The sequence below is a fragment of the Molossus molossus genome, unplaced genomic scaffold (genome assembly GCF_014108415.1).
Source record: "Molossus molossus isolate mMolMol1 unplaced genomic scaffold, mMolMol1.p scaffold_m16_p_12, whole genome shotgun sequence".
NCBI lineage: Eukaryota > Metazoa > Chordata > Mammalia > Chiroptera > Molossidae > Molossus > Molossus molossus.
In genome coordinates, this window is record NW_023425347.1 from 96,235,820 (window position 1) to 96,251,776 (window position 15,957).

Sequence of the window (15,957 nt, forward strand, 5' to 3'; positions counted from 1 at the left end):
AGACAATGGCATTCTGCTTCTACGAACAACTCCGAATTCATCCATTTGTTTTTTTCATTTGTTCTACATCAATTCACACAATCCCACACAGATATCAGTATGGAAATGTACAATACAATGAGGACAGTTTTACTAAGAGAAGAGAGAATGCAGGCAAACACTAATGTCTCCATCAATATAAATTAGTGCTCCAACGGCATAAGTTATAAATATATTTCATTTTTTAAGTTTGTAACCCACTGATTTTATTGCTGTCTCTGCTTAATTTTTAAAATTAAACATATAAGTTCATATTTTAGTGATTCCTAATCTTTGGGGGAAGAAACCTTAGACGCCTTTGAAAACCAGGTTAATACCTAAGGCTCCTGTCCCCAGATAGTCACAAATAGACATTAACACAAAATGCGGGGTCTTAGGGACCTCCTATGCTATTACAAAGTCAAGTTGTGAGTTCACACAAATGTGAGTATCAAAGGGAGTGTGTGATCCCTGAAAAAACAACAGAACAAAAAAAACCCAACCCTGACTCCTCAGAGTGCTCAATAAGAATGTCACACAGATAATCAGAACATTTGTTTCCTTAAAACTGACATCATCAACTTAATTCGTAACTTCTAAGGAAATGGCTCTTTCTTTTTTTCCTAGTTTTCACATCCAGAAGGATGTGAGCTGACAGATTTCCTCATCTGTCACATAGAGCACTGAAACTGCTGCCACACAGTAAGTCTCAAGGCTGTCTGATAATTTAACATCTAAGAAAATGTATCCAAAATTCATCCAAAATGTCACCTGCCTAAAACTTCACCCTAACAGTAAAGTAGAGCCACTGTGAGTGGTTTGCACCACATCAAGGAAAGACAGAACAGGAAGAAAGCAGAACACCTATCATTTGGGCAGCAAGCAAACAGTGGAACATGAGTTCTCTGATCTCCAACCTATAACAACCATCAGTGTCCTACTGTAGGTAACTAGTGAAACAAGACAGCGTTTAAGAAAGAAGAGGTCTCCAGCATCTGAGGAATTCCCTAGTACCGACGTGTATCTAGCCGTAGCTGGAAAGCAGTTCTGTAACTTACCTAGTTTGCAATCTACTTCATTCTTCATTAATTAGCTATGTATTTTGTGTCACCAAAGGAAACTAATGGATTTTTAAAGGACATGTTGGAAGATGTTGAAACTGTTCATTTTTTTAAATCCAGAAGTGCCACGATAAGCTAATGGACAGACCGAGTTACCACAGAACTAATTTTGCTGGTGCCCACCAATGACAACGGAACAGATCAAGGTTGGTGTGACACACGTGTTACTATAAGGCTCTCACTCAAGGCTCACAGCCATTCTACAGGTAGGTCTTATCCCCATTTTACAGAAAGGTAAAGTGAAGATCAAAGCACATGGCACCTGTCCCAAATCACGCTGCTACTGACTGGTGTGGATTTGAACTGGGACTAGAATCTGGCCTTCTACCCCGCTAAAAATACTTTAGGTAGTTGTTTATTTGTTTTTAAAATGTGCTTTAGGCCCTGGCCGGTTTGGCTCAGCGGTTAGAGCGTCCGCCTGCGGTCTGGAGAGACCGGGGTTCGGTTCCCGCTAAGGGCACGTACCTCGGTTGCAGTTTGTCCCCGGCCCTGGTTGGTCGTGCGGGTGGCAGCCACTCAATGTGTCCCTTTCACATCGATGTTTCCCTCTCTCTCTCTTCCTCTCTCTCCCTCCCACTCTGTCTGTACAAAAAATGGAAAAATGTCCTCGGATGAGGATAAAAAATAAATAAATAAAATGTGCTTTAGCATAAAATTTGAAGTTGGGGTTAAAGGGATCATAACAATCATTCACTATGAAAACAAAGTTTACCAATACCAATTCCACATACTTTTTGACAGTTGTCCATAAGACATTAGAGGACCCTGTCTCTCAAACACTGAAGTAAGAACGAGTTAAGCATCACTTTTTCGTGATTTAATATTTTGTATATTCTACCACAACCATGAGTTTAATTTACCTTGTCATACAGACAGTGATTTATATTATCACTATCCTGAACTTATCATTTTGATAAAATCAAAACTGCAAATAGTATTTATTAAGCTTAACACTCAAATTTGCTTGTTATTAAATAATCCTTTGACCACGTCTGGTAAGGAAAAGAAACCTCCTGTGATAATACACTTAACAGCTAGTAAAACTTCTTAAAAGAAGCAAATTTGGAACCCTAAGCCCTTTTTCAAAACTCCAATCAAGAATAAGAATATCGATAGTCACTCCTTTTTATTATTTGCTTTGGACGCCCGTGAGAAGGAAATTGTATTTCAACTCCAGTGTCAATCTTACAAAAATTACAATCCAAAATGTGTAAATAGACAAGGAGATTGTTCCATGTATAAAAAAATCAAAACTGCAACTAACCACCTCATGCTGCCTGCACTGTAAATCTGATAGAGATGAACAGACTGATGCCAAGTTAACATGCCACAGAGAAGGTACCAAGACAGGAGCTGAAGGGCAAGGACGCCCTAGGTCCTCAGAAGGACCTCGGTCATTCTGCTTAAAGTCAATAGTCACTTTATTCCATGGAGAAACAGGTTCTGATAATCTCATACATTAAAAACAAAAAACACAGCCAACAGAACCAGATATATTTTACCCCTCAAATTGGCTAGAGAATGAAAACTGACCAGCAGCCAAAAAGTGGAAAGAATAACAAAAGGCCCAGAAATCGCCTTGTTGCCCATTCTAAACCATATTACAACTTCAAACACTGCACATAATTCCATTTAGAGGTTCTAAACACGGGTGAACAAACCAGTTTGCCTTCATTTTTGTGGCATGTGATGTCTTAGGAAACCTACAAAAGACTACATCAAGAGTTAGGATTCTAAGTACAAGAGAAAAAGGCTGTTATCACTGTAGCTTCACAGAAACAAAGGGGTGAGGAGGGGAGGCTAAGTTGTATGTATTGCTTTTCTTTTTAACCAAAGCAAAGATAATCCTCTGCAACTGTACATAACTAGCAACAGATGGCTAATTCATGAAAGGCAAAATTAGGTTTTGGTTATTCAGACACCAATTAAACATATAAAAGTCAAAGTTTTGAAACTATCAAATTAGCAAAGATTTTAGATGTCATAATCTTATTTGAAAAAATGGTATTTGTATATATCACACATACAATATCATTATTTTACCATTAGAATAAATCTCTTGGCTCTCAGACTATTCAAATATTCTGTGTATATTAAAAATAAATGCACTGCCCTGGTCAGTGTGGCTCAGCCATTAGAGCATTGGCCTGCAGACCAAAGGGTGGAGGGCTCAGTTCCAGTCAAGGGTATGTACCTGGGTTGCAGGTTTGATCCCTGGCCCAGGCTGGGGTTGTGTGTGAGGCAACCAATCGATGTATCTTTCTCACATCAATGTTTCTCTCTCTCCGCCTCCCTCCCTCCCTCCCTCCCTCCCACACTATCTAAAAAAATCAATGGAAAAATATCCTCAGTTGAGGATTGACAAAAAAATAAAATAAAATAAAAATAAATGTATCAACCAGTATATAACATTTAGAATAACTATTCAACATTTACCATGTTAAAACTTCCATCAAAAATATAATTTAAATTTCAGGGTTACAACCACAAACATGGGAAGAGGAAACAGCTATGACAAATGCTATGGAACACTTACTCATAATCCCACAGGTCTTTTTCTTAATATATGCACCGAGTTCTAACCTTTTAAACAAAGTTACTGCTTCATAATTTTTTAGAGAAAAGGGTAGCACAGAAAGGAAAATGCCTACGAAATATGAAAATGCAGATTACTAAGCAGCGGTTCTGTCTAGCCTACCGTGTGTTTGGGCATGTGGGTGCAGTATTAAGGACTCACTAAATCTTTAAGAACAACTGAATAAAGTCCTCTCAGTAAAAGTTTTAGGTAGAGCCCTGGCCAGTTTGGCTCAGCAGTTAGAGCGTCGGCCTGCGGTCCGGAGAGACCCAGGTTCGGTTCCCGCTAAGGGCATGTACCTCGGTTGCAGTTTGTCCCCAGCCCTGGTTGGTCGTGCGGGTGGCAGCCACTCGATGTGTCCCTTCACGTCGATGTTTCTCTCTCTCTCCCTTCCTCTCTCTCCCTCCCGCTCTATCTGAACAAAAAAATGGAAAAATATCCTCGGGTGAGGATAAAAAAAAAAAAAAAAAAGTTTTAGGTAGAAAAGGCCATTTTACATTTTGTGACAAATCTGAGAAGTTTTCAAAATTTTATAAACATTCATATTCTATAGACTCTGTGGTGAAATAAATACAATGAAGAAAGCAAACTCTGCCCCTCTCACTAGGAAAATCCAAGCGTGCACATGGACAGGTTAGGGCAACTCCTTTCTCCTTCTTGCTTCCTTTCATGCTTTTCTCAGGAATGAGTCAAGTCGCTAGAATAGGCACGGCTTTATCAGCAAACAAAACTCTTAAGAAGGTACTGCTTCAATTAGTTCACAAGTTCCTCTTAAAGGGAAAAGTAAGAAATAAAAAGCTACCCCCTAAATAAGCATTTGACAAAACTAAGAAATAAAATCCCAATCTTTTTTGTTTTTTTCTTCTAATTCCTCACTTCAGGATATTTTCCCACTTACCTTCAGATGGGGGGGGGGGGGCCACACTGATGTGAGAGAGGCACATCTACTGGCTGCCTCCTGCACGATCCGAACAGGGCGAGGGAACAAACCGCAACGGAGGTAGGTGCCCTTGACTGGAATCACACCTGAGACTTATTGGTTCACGGGCCGATGCTCTAACCACTGAACGAAACCGGCCAGGGCTACCGTCCCTATCTTTTATTGAAGACACTAAAAGAAACTAGTAACAAGCATGATTTAACTCAATTATATTCACAAACAAGTCAGATTTGCACTTACAGTTTCTAGATTTAATTTTTAGAGTGTATATTAATTAAAACATGTTCATGATCCATAAAACTCAGCTTATGAAAATGTTAAAAATTACATTACATTCAGTCATTCTCAGCACTTGGTCAGTCATTCTCAACAGAAAACACTGGTGAAGGGGAGAAGTTAAACACCATGGAGTTCTTAAAATCATCACTCAGACCAACCAAGGCAGCTCTGCCATCCCAGACCCCAACCCTCTGCCTCCCACACTGCAGAGGGAGTCAGGCAAAGGCAACGTCTCACTCTGTTCTTGTGGTTTCTCGACTGCTTTCAAAAATAATACAAAACTTAAGAGAAGTAAAATATTCATAAGAAGCTCTAGCAGACAAATATGTTATTAAAAAACAGACAACAGCGAGCAAGGAATAAAATGTGTTCTGTCAGTGTTTTTCAAAACTGTTTGGAGATGCTCAAAGGTATACAATAAATCTATTCAGTGCATAAACCCCCTAAGCAAGAATAACTGAAGGCACTGGTTCTCACCATAGCTTTCCAATACCAAAAATTTCACCTAATCACACCACACTGTCTTATTATTTAGGATTAAAGTGGACCATTCTAAAGTAAGGAGAATTCATCTTGGCTAATTGATTGGCAAAGCCTTATAAAACACTGCTACTTACTCAGTATAACTGTTCTACTTAGAAACATTATGAACAAAAACCAGATTTAGGTAAGGCCAAGTAATTTAGGAGCTGGGTGAACTTGGGCAAACCACATGACCCCTCTGAGCCTCAGTTTCCTCGTCCACAGAGGGCAATGATCGCTGATTTGCAGGGCCACTGGAGGAATTAGCAATAATGTACCGATGCTCTTTGACTGACGACAGAGTCACATCCTGATAAACCCATTGTAAGTTGAAAACACTGTAGTCAAGAATGTATTTAACCCACGAATACCACAGCTTAACCTAACCAGTTTCTATTGACTGCATTATCACTTTTGCACCATCGTAAATCAAAAGATCTTAACTGAGACCATCATAAGGCAGGCACCGTTCCTACATGGGGCACCAAGCACAGCACTAGGCTCTCTCGAGACATGAAGAAACGCTTTTGTTGCCATCATGGTCACCATCAATACAAAGTAATGATTCATCGCATAATGACATGATGTGCAAATAAATGTCAAATTATGAGATATGTCCATATCAAAATACATCATAATGAATGAATTCAACCAAGAACTCTTGTACTGCCTGACACAGGTTTAATCTGAGTGGTTAAAAAAAATGGCTGTCTTCAGTGTTCATATCTTCACTTTGAGAAACATTACTGTTTTCAAATAACTCTTGCTTCTATGAGTCATTCAAGCTTCCTAAATGACATCACCCAAAGTTTTAACATCAGTAAAACCAAATTTTAGGACTGTCTTTGGCAGAGTGTACAGTGTGATCAGATAGTCTACCTGAGGCCAAAACTCTCCACATAACCTTTAACTGAAAGAAATCTTAATTTTTAACCTGCATAATGGTGTTCTTGGAGTATTTATCAAATTCCTCAGTTCTTTAGAGGCAACTTCAAATATAAAATTCTCTTCTCTGTATTTGCCCTATGAACATTTATGATCCCACATTATAACAGCTTATTTGTAAACAAAAATGTCCAACTACCCAGGAAAGGAAACACTCAGTGAGTCTGAAAAACAGTAATTAATTTGTAATTCAGCAAAAAAACACACACAAAAAAACACCTAGTATTCATATTTAAGAAAAGCATTAGCAAATTGTTTTTCTACTTTCAAATTACAACTGAAATTTTAAAAATCAACTGAACTATTTTGAACTCACTACAATAGAGTCTTGTTATCTTTTTACCTTTTAGAAAACATAATCACAACCAACCTTTTTTCAGTGTTGGGCCAAATCTCACCTTTCAATTCACATAGGGACAAAGAACCAGAACCGCCACCCAGATATAGACAGAACACAGCATATTTCCTCATTCACTCAATTATGGTGTTGGAAGCAGTTTTCAATCACGGCATACACTGGTATTTTAGTATAAGTTCGTATACTAAAATACAGGTGAAACTTTTGCAAAATGCTTTGGAAAATTTTTGTTCATCCACATAATTTCCCTGTGAACAAGGTTATAACATAAGAATCAAAAGCACAAAACAAAAATACTGACCAAATGATTTACCTAAATTTAGGGCAATTCAGTAACAGCAGAATCAGAAAATTTAAATTTAATTCAACTCCTACCGTTGGAAAAATATTAAAACTGTACTGCGTTTTCAAAAAAAAGACCACTGCAACAGTAGCAGCTAACAACCTGGCGGGTGACCATTAGAGGTAGACATCCCACGCTCAGCAAAGTTGTCCCTCAAGTACAAGGCAGGAAGAACTGCAAGGGGACTAGGACACGGCTCACTCGGTCTAAGACGACAAGCTCACAAGCCATATAGCATTTGCAGCTGGGGCTGCGCTTCCACAGAAACATGGCCACCTCCAACTGCACCACACCCAGCTCCAGCCCCTGCAAACGAGAACTGCGGTGAGCGCCTGTGAGTAAGGGGACAGAAGGCCTGCCCGCCCATCCAGAAGGTTAAGGCCCATCTACCATCACCCATAGGCACCACAGCCAGGCCTCTGTCCTTCAGCTTTGGCCAAGGAGCCTGGAACAGCTGTCTGCTGCTATGGAAAGTGAGGAGATCAAACGTCACTGAAGCCCACCTATTTTCTGCGTTCATTAATGTATTCTCTAATCTTAACTTTAAATGATACCAGTATGTCACTTCTTCTGCAGTTGCCCACCACATGTGAAAGTGGACAGACAGCTGCATATTGTGCAGAGAATAAGATGGGGAAAACCCGGGTTGAGCTCTGACTGCTGCTCACTGGACAAGTTATCCGACCTCGCTGATTCCCATTTCCTCAGCAGGAACTGGGACCCACCATGTAGCTGGTCCGGACACCCGAGAAGGACAGCCAGCGGAGGATGCCTGTGGAGTGCTCAGCACCATGCCAGGATCATCACGGTGTCTAGCTCCACACCCCTGCCCACAAGGGGCTCTGCGTCTCCATCAGAGTCCCTTGCCGCCCCTGTGTTTCTACCCATTGTCTAGCAGTGTCCTGTGACCTCATGTCCCTGTGAGTTTTCTTTCCCCACCTCATGCACTGCTCTTTCCTTCTTCTCCTCCTCACTTTCCTTCTTACGGGTTCTCCCACTGTGTTCCATTTTGTAACCACAAAGCAGCATCACCTCCTCTCCCAAAAAGCTCCTGCCCACCCCCTCCCTATCCTGGACCCCACACACATCAACTAAAACACCCAGCTTAAGTCTGACCTGCATGGAACTGCAACAAAACAGAGAAGCTCCCCCTGGCTAGCTGGGCCGTCTCTCTACCGTTCCCTACCAATCCAGACACTAGTGTAGTGCCTAGGGGAAAGGGGCCAATATATCCATTTGTAAAACTGAGCTTCATTATTTAAAAACACTCATTTGAGTTTCTAGGTGGCCCTCACTATGTACCACCCCAGCACTAAATTCCCCTAAATGCTAACAGTAACACTCAAATGGTCCCTCCTCTTCATGGAGCTCTCAGCCGCTAAAACCTGCATCATTCATGTTACAGCCTCCAAAAAACCGTTTCTGGCCCTGGCCGGTTTGGCTCAGCGGTTAGAGCATTGGCCCGTGGACCAAAGGTCCTGGGTTTGATTCTGATCGAGGGCACATACATCGGTTGCAGTTCATCCCCGGCCCTGGTCAGGGTCATGCAGAAGGCAACCTGTGATTGTTTCATTCTCTCCCTCCCTCACCCCCCGTCCCACCCCAAACTGAAGATAAATGGAAGAAAATCCTCCGGTGAGGATTAAAAAAAAAAACAAAAAAAAAAAAAAAACACCATTCCTGGCTACCCATCTACAGTCATGGCATACTTCACACACACACCCCCGACACACACACTATATTAACATTACAAGACCTGTCCTGTTCATCTTGTTGGCCAGTCCCCTCCCTCTCTGGATCATCAATTCCATGAGAGCAGGGACCTGTAACTTCAGCACCCAGAATCAGGTCTGAGCCAGACACAGGACAAACTTGCTAAATAACTGAGGGGAGACCATCCATATACTAGGCCTCTGACCTGCTCACAGTCCTTTGACTCCTCTGCATGTCCTCTCTGCTCTATGCTCTTAAATGCCCCCATCCTGCCACCCTGTCTAAATAAAGACTCCCAGCCACCCCAGCCCAGAGCTCCCTTTTCCTTCTCTCAACGCCAACAGTCCTTTAGTTTAGCACTTTGTTTTTTCTACTACCTCAATCAAGTTATTGTGCATGTGGATTCCTTACCTGCCTGAACTGACTACAAATTTCTATAGGCTTTGTCACCTTTAGAGAAGAAAGAACTTCAAACATGTACAATGTCAAAAAAAACTGTGTGTCATGGTACCACGATTTTTTATTTGAACAACCGTGATTGTACAGACAGAAGAAATATTTCCTTTTTAAGCTGATTATAATTTAACTGTTCTGTGGTGACTAAAAGTCACCTAAATAGCCCTGGCCAGTTTTGCTCAGCGGTTAGAGCGTCGGCCCGTGGACCAGAGAGTCCCGCTAGGGGCATGTACCTCAGTTGCAGTTTGTCCCTGGCCCCAGTTGGGGGTCGTGTGGTTGGCGGCTACTTGATGTGTCTCTCTCTTCCTCCCTCTCTCCTCCCCGCTCTATCTGAAGATAAATGTAAAAGTGTCCTCAGGTGAGGATTAAAAAAAAAAGTCACCTAAATAAATACTATAAACTGGCTGATACTCTTGGGGACTATTTACAGTTTTTATAAAGGATTACCCGAACCTGCTAAGTGACCTTAAGGAACTGCGCTGTTTGTTGTTCATTACTGGTTTCCTTATAAATTTTGTCTTCTTTACTGTCCAGTATCAGCAATAAAACTATTTGCTGCTATAAGTAATTCCCCCTTTCTGATTTCCTCCTAATTTGCTGTGAACAGGTAAGTCAACAGGTCAGAACTGGGCCTACGAAAAGGGCGAACTGGCATAGGCTGATGAGGCCCTGCCCTGGGAAGGAAGAGGCGCAAGTCCCACTGCTTATTTGGAGCTTCCACAGATGCTCCATAAATACTGATCAATTAAATGAGTCACAAACTCAGTCGTTTGCGAGAAACACGTAAGGAGCAAGCAGTCAGCTTCACTCTGTCAGCAGCACTTTCAAGTACCAAGGACTCAAACCTGCACAGAGCTGTTCCTTTTTATTATCTCACTTGCTCTTGACAGTAACCCCGTGAGGTTAAGTAGCAAAAGGACCATCCAGTGTTATGACACCTACCTTTAAAGCGATGGAAACTATGCCCCAGAGAGGTGACATGATGGTAAAAATGGTAAAAAAGAGTAAAAATCCAAGGGTTCTACATTTTTCATCTCGTCCAGTAAGCCCAACTGTATAAAGCCCCTGTTGTTTACTTAGGGGAAAGGAACTTCAGGTAGAGCTCCTATGTAGCCAAAAGAGGGCAGGGCAACAACACATTCTGCAATTATATTCTATTATATTCGAAAAGAACGTTTGCCAAAAGTCACTGTTACCAACAAAGCAAATTCAATTTTTCAGACTAACAAAGAAGAGACGGAGATGGAGAAGATGGTAAATACACCCAAATTTGGCCCTTCCATGTCACTTCACAGATTATAACCTTCCTATGGTTCAAATTAAAATAACTGGAAACACCCGACACTATAACACCCTCCCCTTCCTCTGTACCTGAAGAGTTTAATCTGTCCCATTCAGTGCTTTCTCGTGTTCAATCTCATTACAGGGGCTGCTCAGACATGTAAGACTGAATTACAAAGCTGACAATCCAAATTCTTGCTCAAAATGCCCAAGGTGTGTACATCTTTGGCCCATGGCAAAACTGCATGCTCCTTGGTCAGAGACAATATGAACTGTGTTCTCACACACTGTGTTCTTTTCCTTCATTACAGGTTTGTGTGTGTCTTTGTTTGCCAATCAACGAATATTTATTGAGGGCCTATTCCATGCCAACCATCTAGGTACTGATCAGCAGCTTACTGATTTAACGTTTGTCTCTAGACTACAGGCGCCATGAGAAGAGTTACTGCTTCTTTCTGGCTCACTCACTACCCAGCAGAGTGCCAGGCATACAGCAAGGGCTTAACAAACATTAGCTGAATGAAGGAATGAGACAGAGACACAGATGGAGAGAGAAGCGGCCACTGTGGATGTAAAGGAATCAGGGCTTTTCACTGCCCAGAACACGCCTCATGGCCCCAGCGATCTGGTGAACTCTGCACGGCACCACATGCATGCACAGCTGTAGGCACAGCAGCTGTCATGCACAGGAGCCGAGGCCCAGAACTATGCAGAATCCAGCCCTTTGTTTCTCTCTGCTCGCCTCATGATTGAAGTGAAGTTAGGTCCACTGTCAATCTACCTGTCAGCTGCATGTCTTCAACATCTGGCTTTGAGAAATACTAATTTAACATTGCTACTGAGTGACATTGATGTTGATTACTCACTGACATCACTGCCTGAAAAGATATTAAAATGGCGGGGGTTCACACAGAAGACCTATATAGAACTGAGTTCATATAAAAAGTTCTCCGTTTCAGGTCTTTGCAAGCTATAAATTAGCTTTCACAGAGTATTTAATTTAAAAACAAAAAGTAGCTTGACTCATTATTTAAACTCTCCAAACTTTAGGTCATAAAGTTCAAACAAGACTCTTCACCAGCAAGCTGTTCAAAACAGACTAAGTTCCAAGCGCGAGCCTCACCCAAGTATTTTAATTAACTAAGATTCAGTGGGTTATATGCTGCCCTGAGAAGTTATAAAAATAATAACAGGATAAAAAGAAATGTTAACTACTTAACTCGACATAAAAACACAGCAATTTGCCCTGGCCAGTTTGGCTCAGCGGTTAGAGCATCGGCCTGCAGTCCGGAGAGACCCGGGTTCGGTTCCCGCTAAGGGCACGTACTTCGGTTGCAGTTTGTCCCCGGCCCTGGTCGGTCGTGCGGGTGGCAGCCACTCAATGTGTCCCTTTCACATCGATGTTTCTCTCTCTCTCTCTCCCTTCCTCTCTCTCCCTCCCACTCTATCTGTACAAAAAAAAATGGAAAAATATCCTCGGGTGAGGATAAAAAAATAAAAAAAAACACAGCAATTTAGGCAGATATGAAAATGAAGATGTGTAAGTTCATGTTTCAGTAACAAAACCAAAAGTTTATTTCCCCAAATCCAACTAAATGAATAGATTTTTTTAAGGACTAAATTTTAAAAAGCAGAAAGTAATAAAATGTTCTAAATATGCACGCCAAAGTATGTCAAACAGAAAAGCCTTCGAGTGACGTTTCCAGTCAGCTATGGAATATGTTTAAATATATGAGTTAGTTATGCTTAGCAGCAGAGTAAACATTTCCCCTTCCCCCCAAATTCCAGCCCCTGCAAATCACAACTTACCTGAAAAGGCGGGTGACATTAGTTATAAACAAAATGAATACTAAATAAAGAAACAAGTTGAATTATGTGAACACTTCGCAAACAATTATAGATTAAGCCTAATGTCAACAAAATCTCAATACCCAGTTAAAACAGTAAAAAAAAGAAAACAAATGAAACAAAAACACACCTGGGACATTTATAGACCCTGATCATCTGATTCTGAATCAAAGTATTTAATGACCTAAAACATCAGCAAAATCACGTTCAACAAATACAGCAAATACAGAACATGCACTTAGCAAAGGGCCCATAAACTGTTCCTTAGATGAGTTAGTTGTTTTCTCATGACACTGTGAAATACAAAGAATATGTAATGGAAAAATCAAAAAAGACTTCTTGCCTACATTTTTAAATATTTTTACTTTTTCCAAAATCAGGTTTATATTCTGATTTTATCTACAGTAAGACTTTCACAACTCACTCTGCAATGCAGTGAGTAAAAAGAGTAGACCCCCAAGTTCAGATGACTACAAAAATTTACTTAAGAATAAGGTGAGCTTAAAAAAAAGTTTTATATTAATAAGAAACTGCCATATTGTGCCTTGGCATATATTCAAACTAGGCTCTATGGAAGATTCACGAATTCACATTAAAATTCTTCTTTTTAAAAAAAAATCTCAAAGACGTGTCAAAATGCCAGCTAGAAATATGATATATCCAACCAAGCTATTTTCCTACCCGGAAATCATCCCCTCCCTTTTGTAAGCTGACTACGTTTCAACTTGGTTTGAAAACATCATAAAACAAAACTACTGGAGTTGCTTCAAAAGTGACAAAACAACACACTCTTCAACTTCCATTTTGTTAACGGCCTAATTTCGGGAAGATCTGCTGCGCTTAGACCTTAGCCCACCCCTGAGAGTGTGGCAATCTTGCGCAGTGCTGCGTGGAGTGGGGTGGAGAAGGGCGGCAGGCCCACCGGGAGAGGAGCGCGGTGGACGCCGGCTGGAGAAGGGGGGCGGAGTGGCCTGGAGTGACAGGGCCCAGCCCCCTGTGGTGTAGTGACAGCACCCATCCCGCCCGGGTGGGGTGGCAGTGCATGGCCGGCAGCTCTCTCTGCCCTCCGGGGTGCGCGAGCTCCGCGGCCGGGCCGCAGCGCGCCAGGCCCTACTGCAGTCCCGTGTGGACACGAGGCCACCGAATCTGCGGACCTGGAAATGTCACTATCGAAACACATTTTATGACGCGTTCGCTGGCAAACAGCACAAAAAGCTAAGAATACACCGGGAGTGCACCGCTCTGGAGGGACCGGCTGCTGCTGCCGCCCGCAAGTCCAGATTTTTTGATGTCCGTGAGTGCAGTGACAACCAGCCCTTGGACAGCGCTGGGGTCCTTGCACTTTCCCACGCCAGGATTCCCAGCCCCAAGTTAGAAAAGAGCCCGAGCGGCGTCCGGGGCCGTGATTCAGCAGTGGCCCGGGGGCGGGGGGTGGGGGGGGACCGGATCACCGGCCGGTGGCCGGTCCGGAAAAGGTCACCAAGAGCTGCGGGCGCAGCCCCAGCCCGAATCCGGCTGGCCCGGGAGCGGCGGGGGAGCGGGCGGCGGTAGGCTCCTACCTTTCCTGCTTTTCGGGGAACTCCGCTTGCTCCGGGCGCTGGCTCGCTCTTCCTCAATCGCAGCTGCTATCTCGGGGTTGTCTTCCCCATTGTACCAGACCAGGAGCTCCTCGCCCGGCGCGATTGGCTGCGGGGAGAGAAGAGACAGGCGCCTAGCCAATCAGAGCGGCGGTTGTTGGTGGGGCGGGGGGCAGGGCGGGGCCGCGAGCCGGAGGCCAGCCCGGCAGGAAGGGCTCCAGAACCCTCTGCGGCTGCGGGCTGGGCGGCTGTGGGAAGGGACCCTCTGCTGGAGGGAGGACCTCACTTCCCACCCGCTTCCTCGCCCTGGTCCGCAAGGCGGTCTATGGAGCTGACTAGGAGAGATCACTTTAAACTCAAAACTGCCATATGCGGAGAAATCTTGCTGTTCAAAGCCTCACGACTACCCACGCAGAAGGAAAAAACAAAAACAAAACAAAACCCGGAACCATTTTGTCCATGAAATCCAGCTAATAAGAAATTTTAAAAGCTCAATTAAAAAGAACCAGGAGGCTTGGAAAGAGAAGTGCTGGAATCTAATTACCAGTGCACGGTTCAGATTCCAAGAGTAAGTTAGGCATGATAAGGAAGAACTAAATGCAACAGTACATTTATTAGCCACCCCTAATTATATCATGGAAAGGCTAAAAGAAGACAGACACGCAAGCGCCCTGGCAGTGTATTATCTATGCACTGCCACTAACCTGCTCAGGTCCACAGAGAACTCACCCTCTTGCCCTCTGTAGCACACATCGAGTTTACATGACAACTTAAGTTTTACAAGGAAATGCCTAAAAATAACCTCACATGTATTTCGCTCCTAAAACATTAATTCTTAACAGCAATGTCACTAGTGAGGACATATACCACCAACGTACTGATTACACCTAGCATAAGACCCTCAAGAAAAAACACACCGAGTGGAAAGACGACACTCCTAAATAGAATTTAGGGAAATGTCTTACTGGTTTCTCTCACAATGACTCATCTGTTCAAAAACTTCCAAGAGGATCAACATAAGTAACATTCCACCTAAAACCAAATGAATAAAATAAGAATCAATGAGTCCATACTGATATAAATGAATGAACAAATCAATGAAAAAGGAAAGCTCTTCCTTAAAGCAGATCCCAACTAATCAATGAAAAATAATGGAGGCAAGTAGAAGAGGGTAAATGGGGGATAAATAGTGAGGGAATGAGACTAGACTTTGGATGGTGAACAAAAAATACAATATACAGATGATGTATTACAAAGCTGTACACTTGAAACCTATATAATTTTATTAACCAATGTAACCCCAATTAATTCAATTAAAAAGAAATAATGGAATTAGAAAATCACTACTTGGCAATCATCACAGTAATAATGATTCAGGCAAGAATCATCAATGGATGCTAAAACTTGTAGCTATAAGTTTCAAGAGTAACAGAATACTTGCACAGTCTCAAAATATCTCCTCCCCTAAAACATTTACTAATCACAAAGGGAGAAATGATATCTTTATAATGAGATTAAACATATGTGCCTCCTGAAACCATGCACAGAAAAGAACACAGCGTCACTTCTGGAGATTTCTGTCCAACATGAATAAATGTAATTTAATCATGATGTAACACAAGAGAAGCCCAAACTAAGGGACATTCTACAAAATAACTGACCAGGTATCTCAAAACTGAAGTTATAAAATCAAAGACTGAGATACTGTCCAAACTAAGGAGACTGATAAAAGATATTATATAACTGAATGCAAATAAGTTTTCTTTTCCATAAGGACATAATTGGAACAATTGGGAAAAATAATAAGGTATGTAGATTAGCTAATAATACACCTTATTAGCTCCTGATTTTGATCACTGCACTATGATTATGGAAGAGGGTGTCCTTGCTTACAGGAGCAGAGGGAATTCCACCTAAAATGTCAGTTTAGAAACAACACAGTTCTAACTTGAACATACCTTCTAGATAATGCTCTTGAAAG

General features: G+C 42.1%; 1 protein-coding gene across 2 annotated transcripts in view; it reads right to left on the bottom strand.

The window, feature by feature from the left end:
- Nucleotides 1-15,957, bottom strand: part of PRDM2 (PR/SET domain 2) — a 104,196-nt gene that overhangs the window by 53,896 nt on the left and 34,343 nt on the right. For both annotated transcript variants that reach the window (XM_036257164.1, XM_036257165.1), the window contains exon 5: nt 13,959-14,085. In XM_036257164.1, coding sequence (XP_036113057.1) covers nt 13,959-14,085 — 127 coding nt within the window. The remainder of the gene's footprint in view (nt 1-13,958; nt 14,086-15,957) is intronic.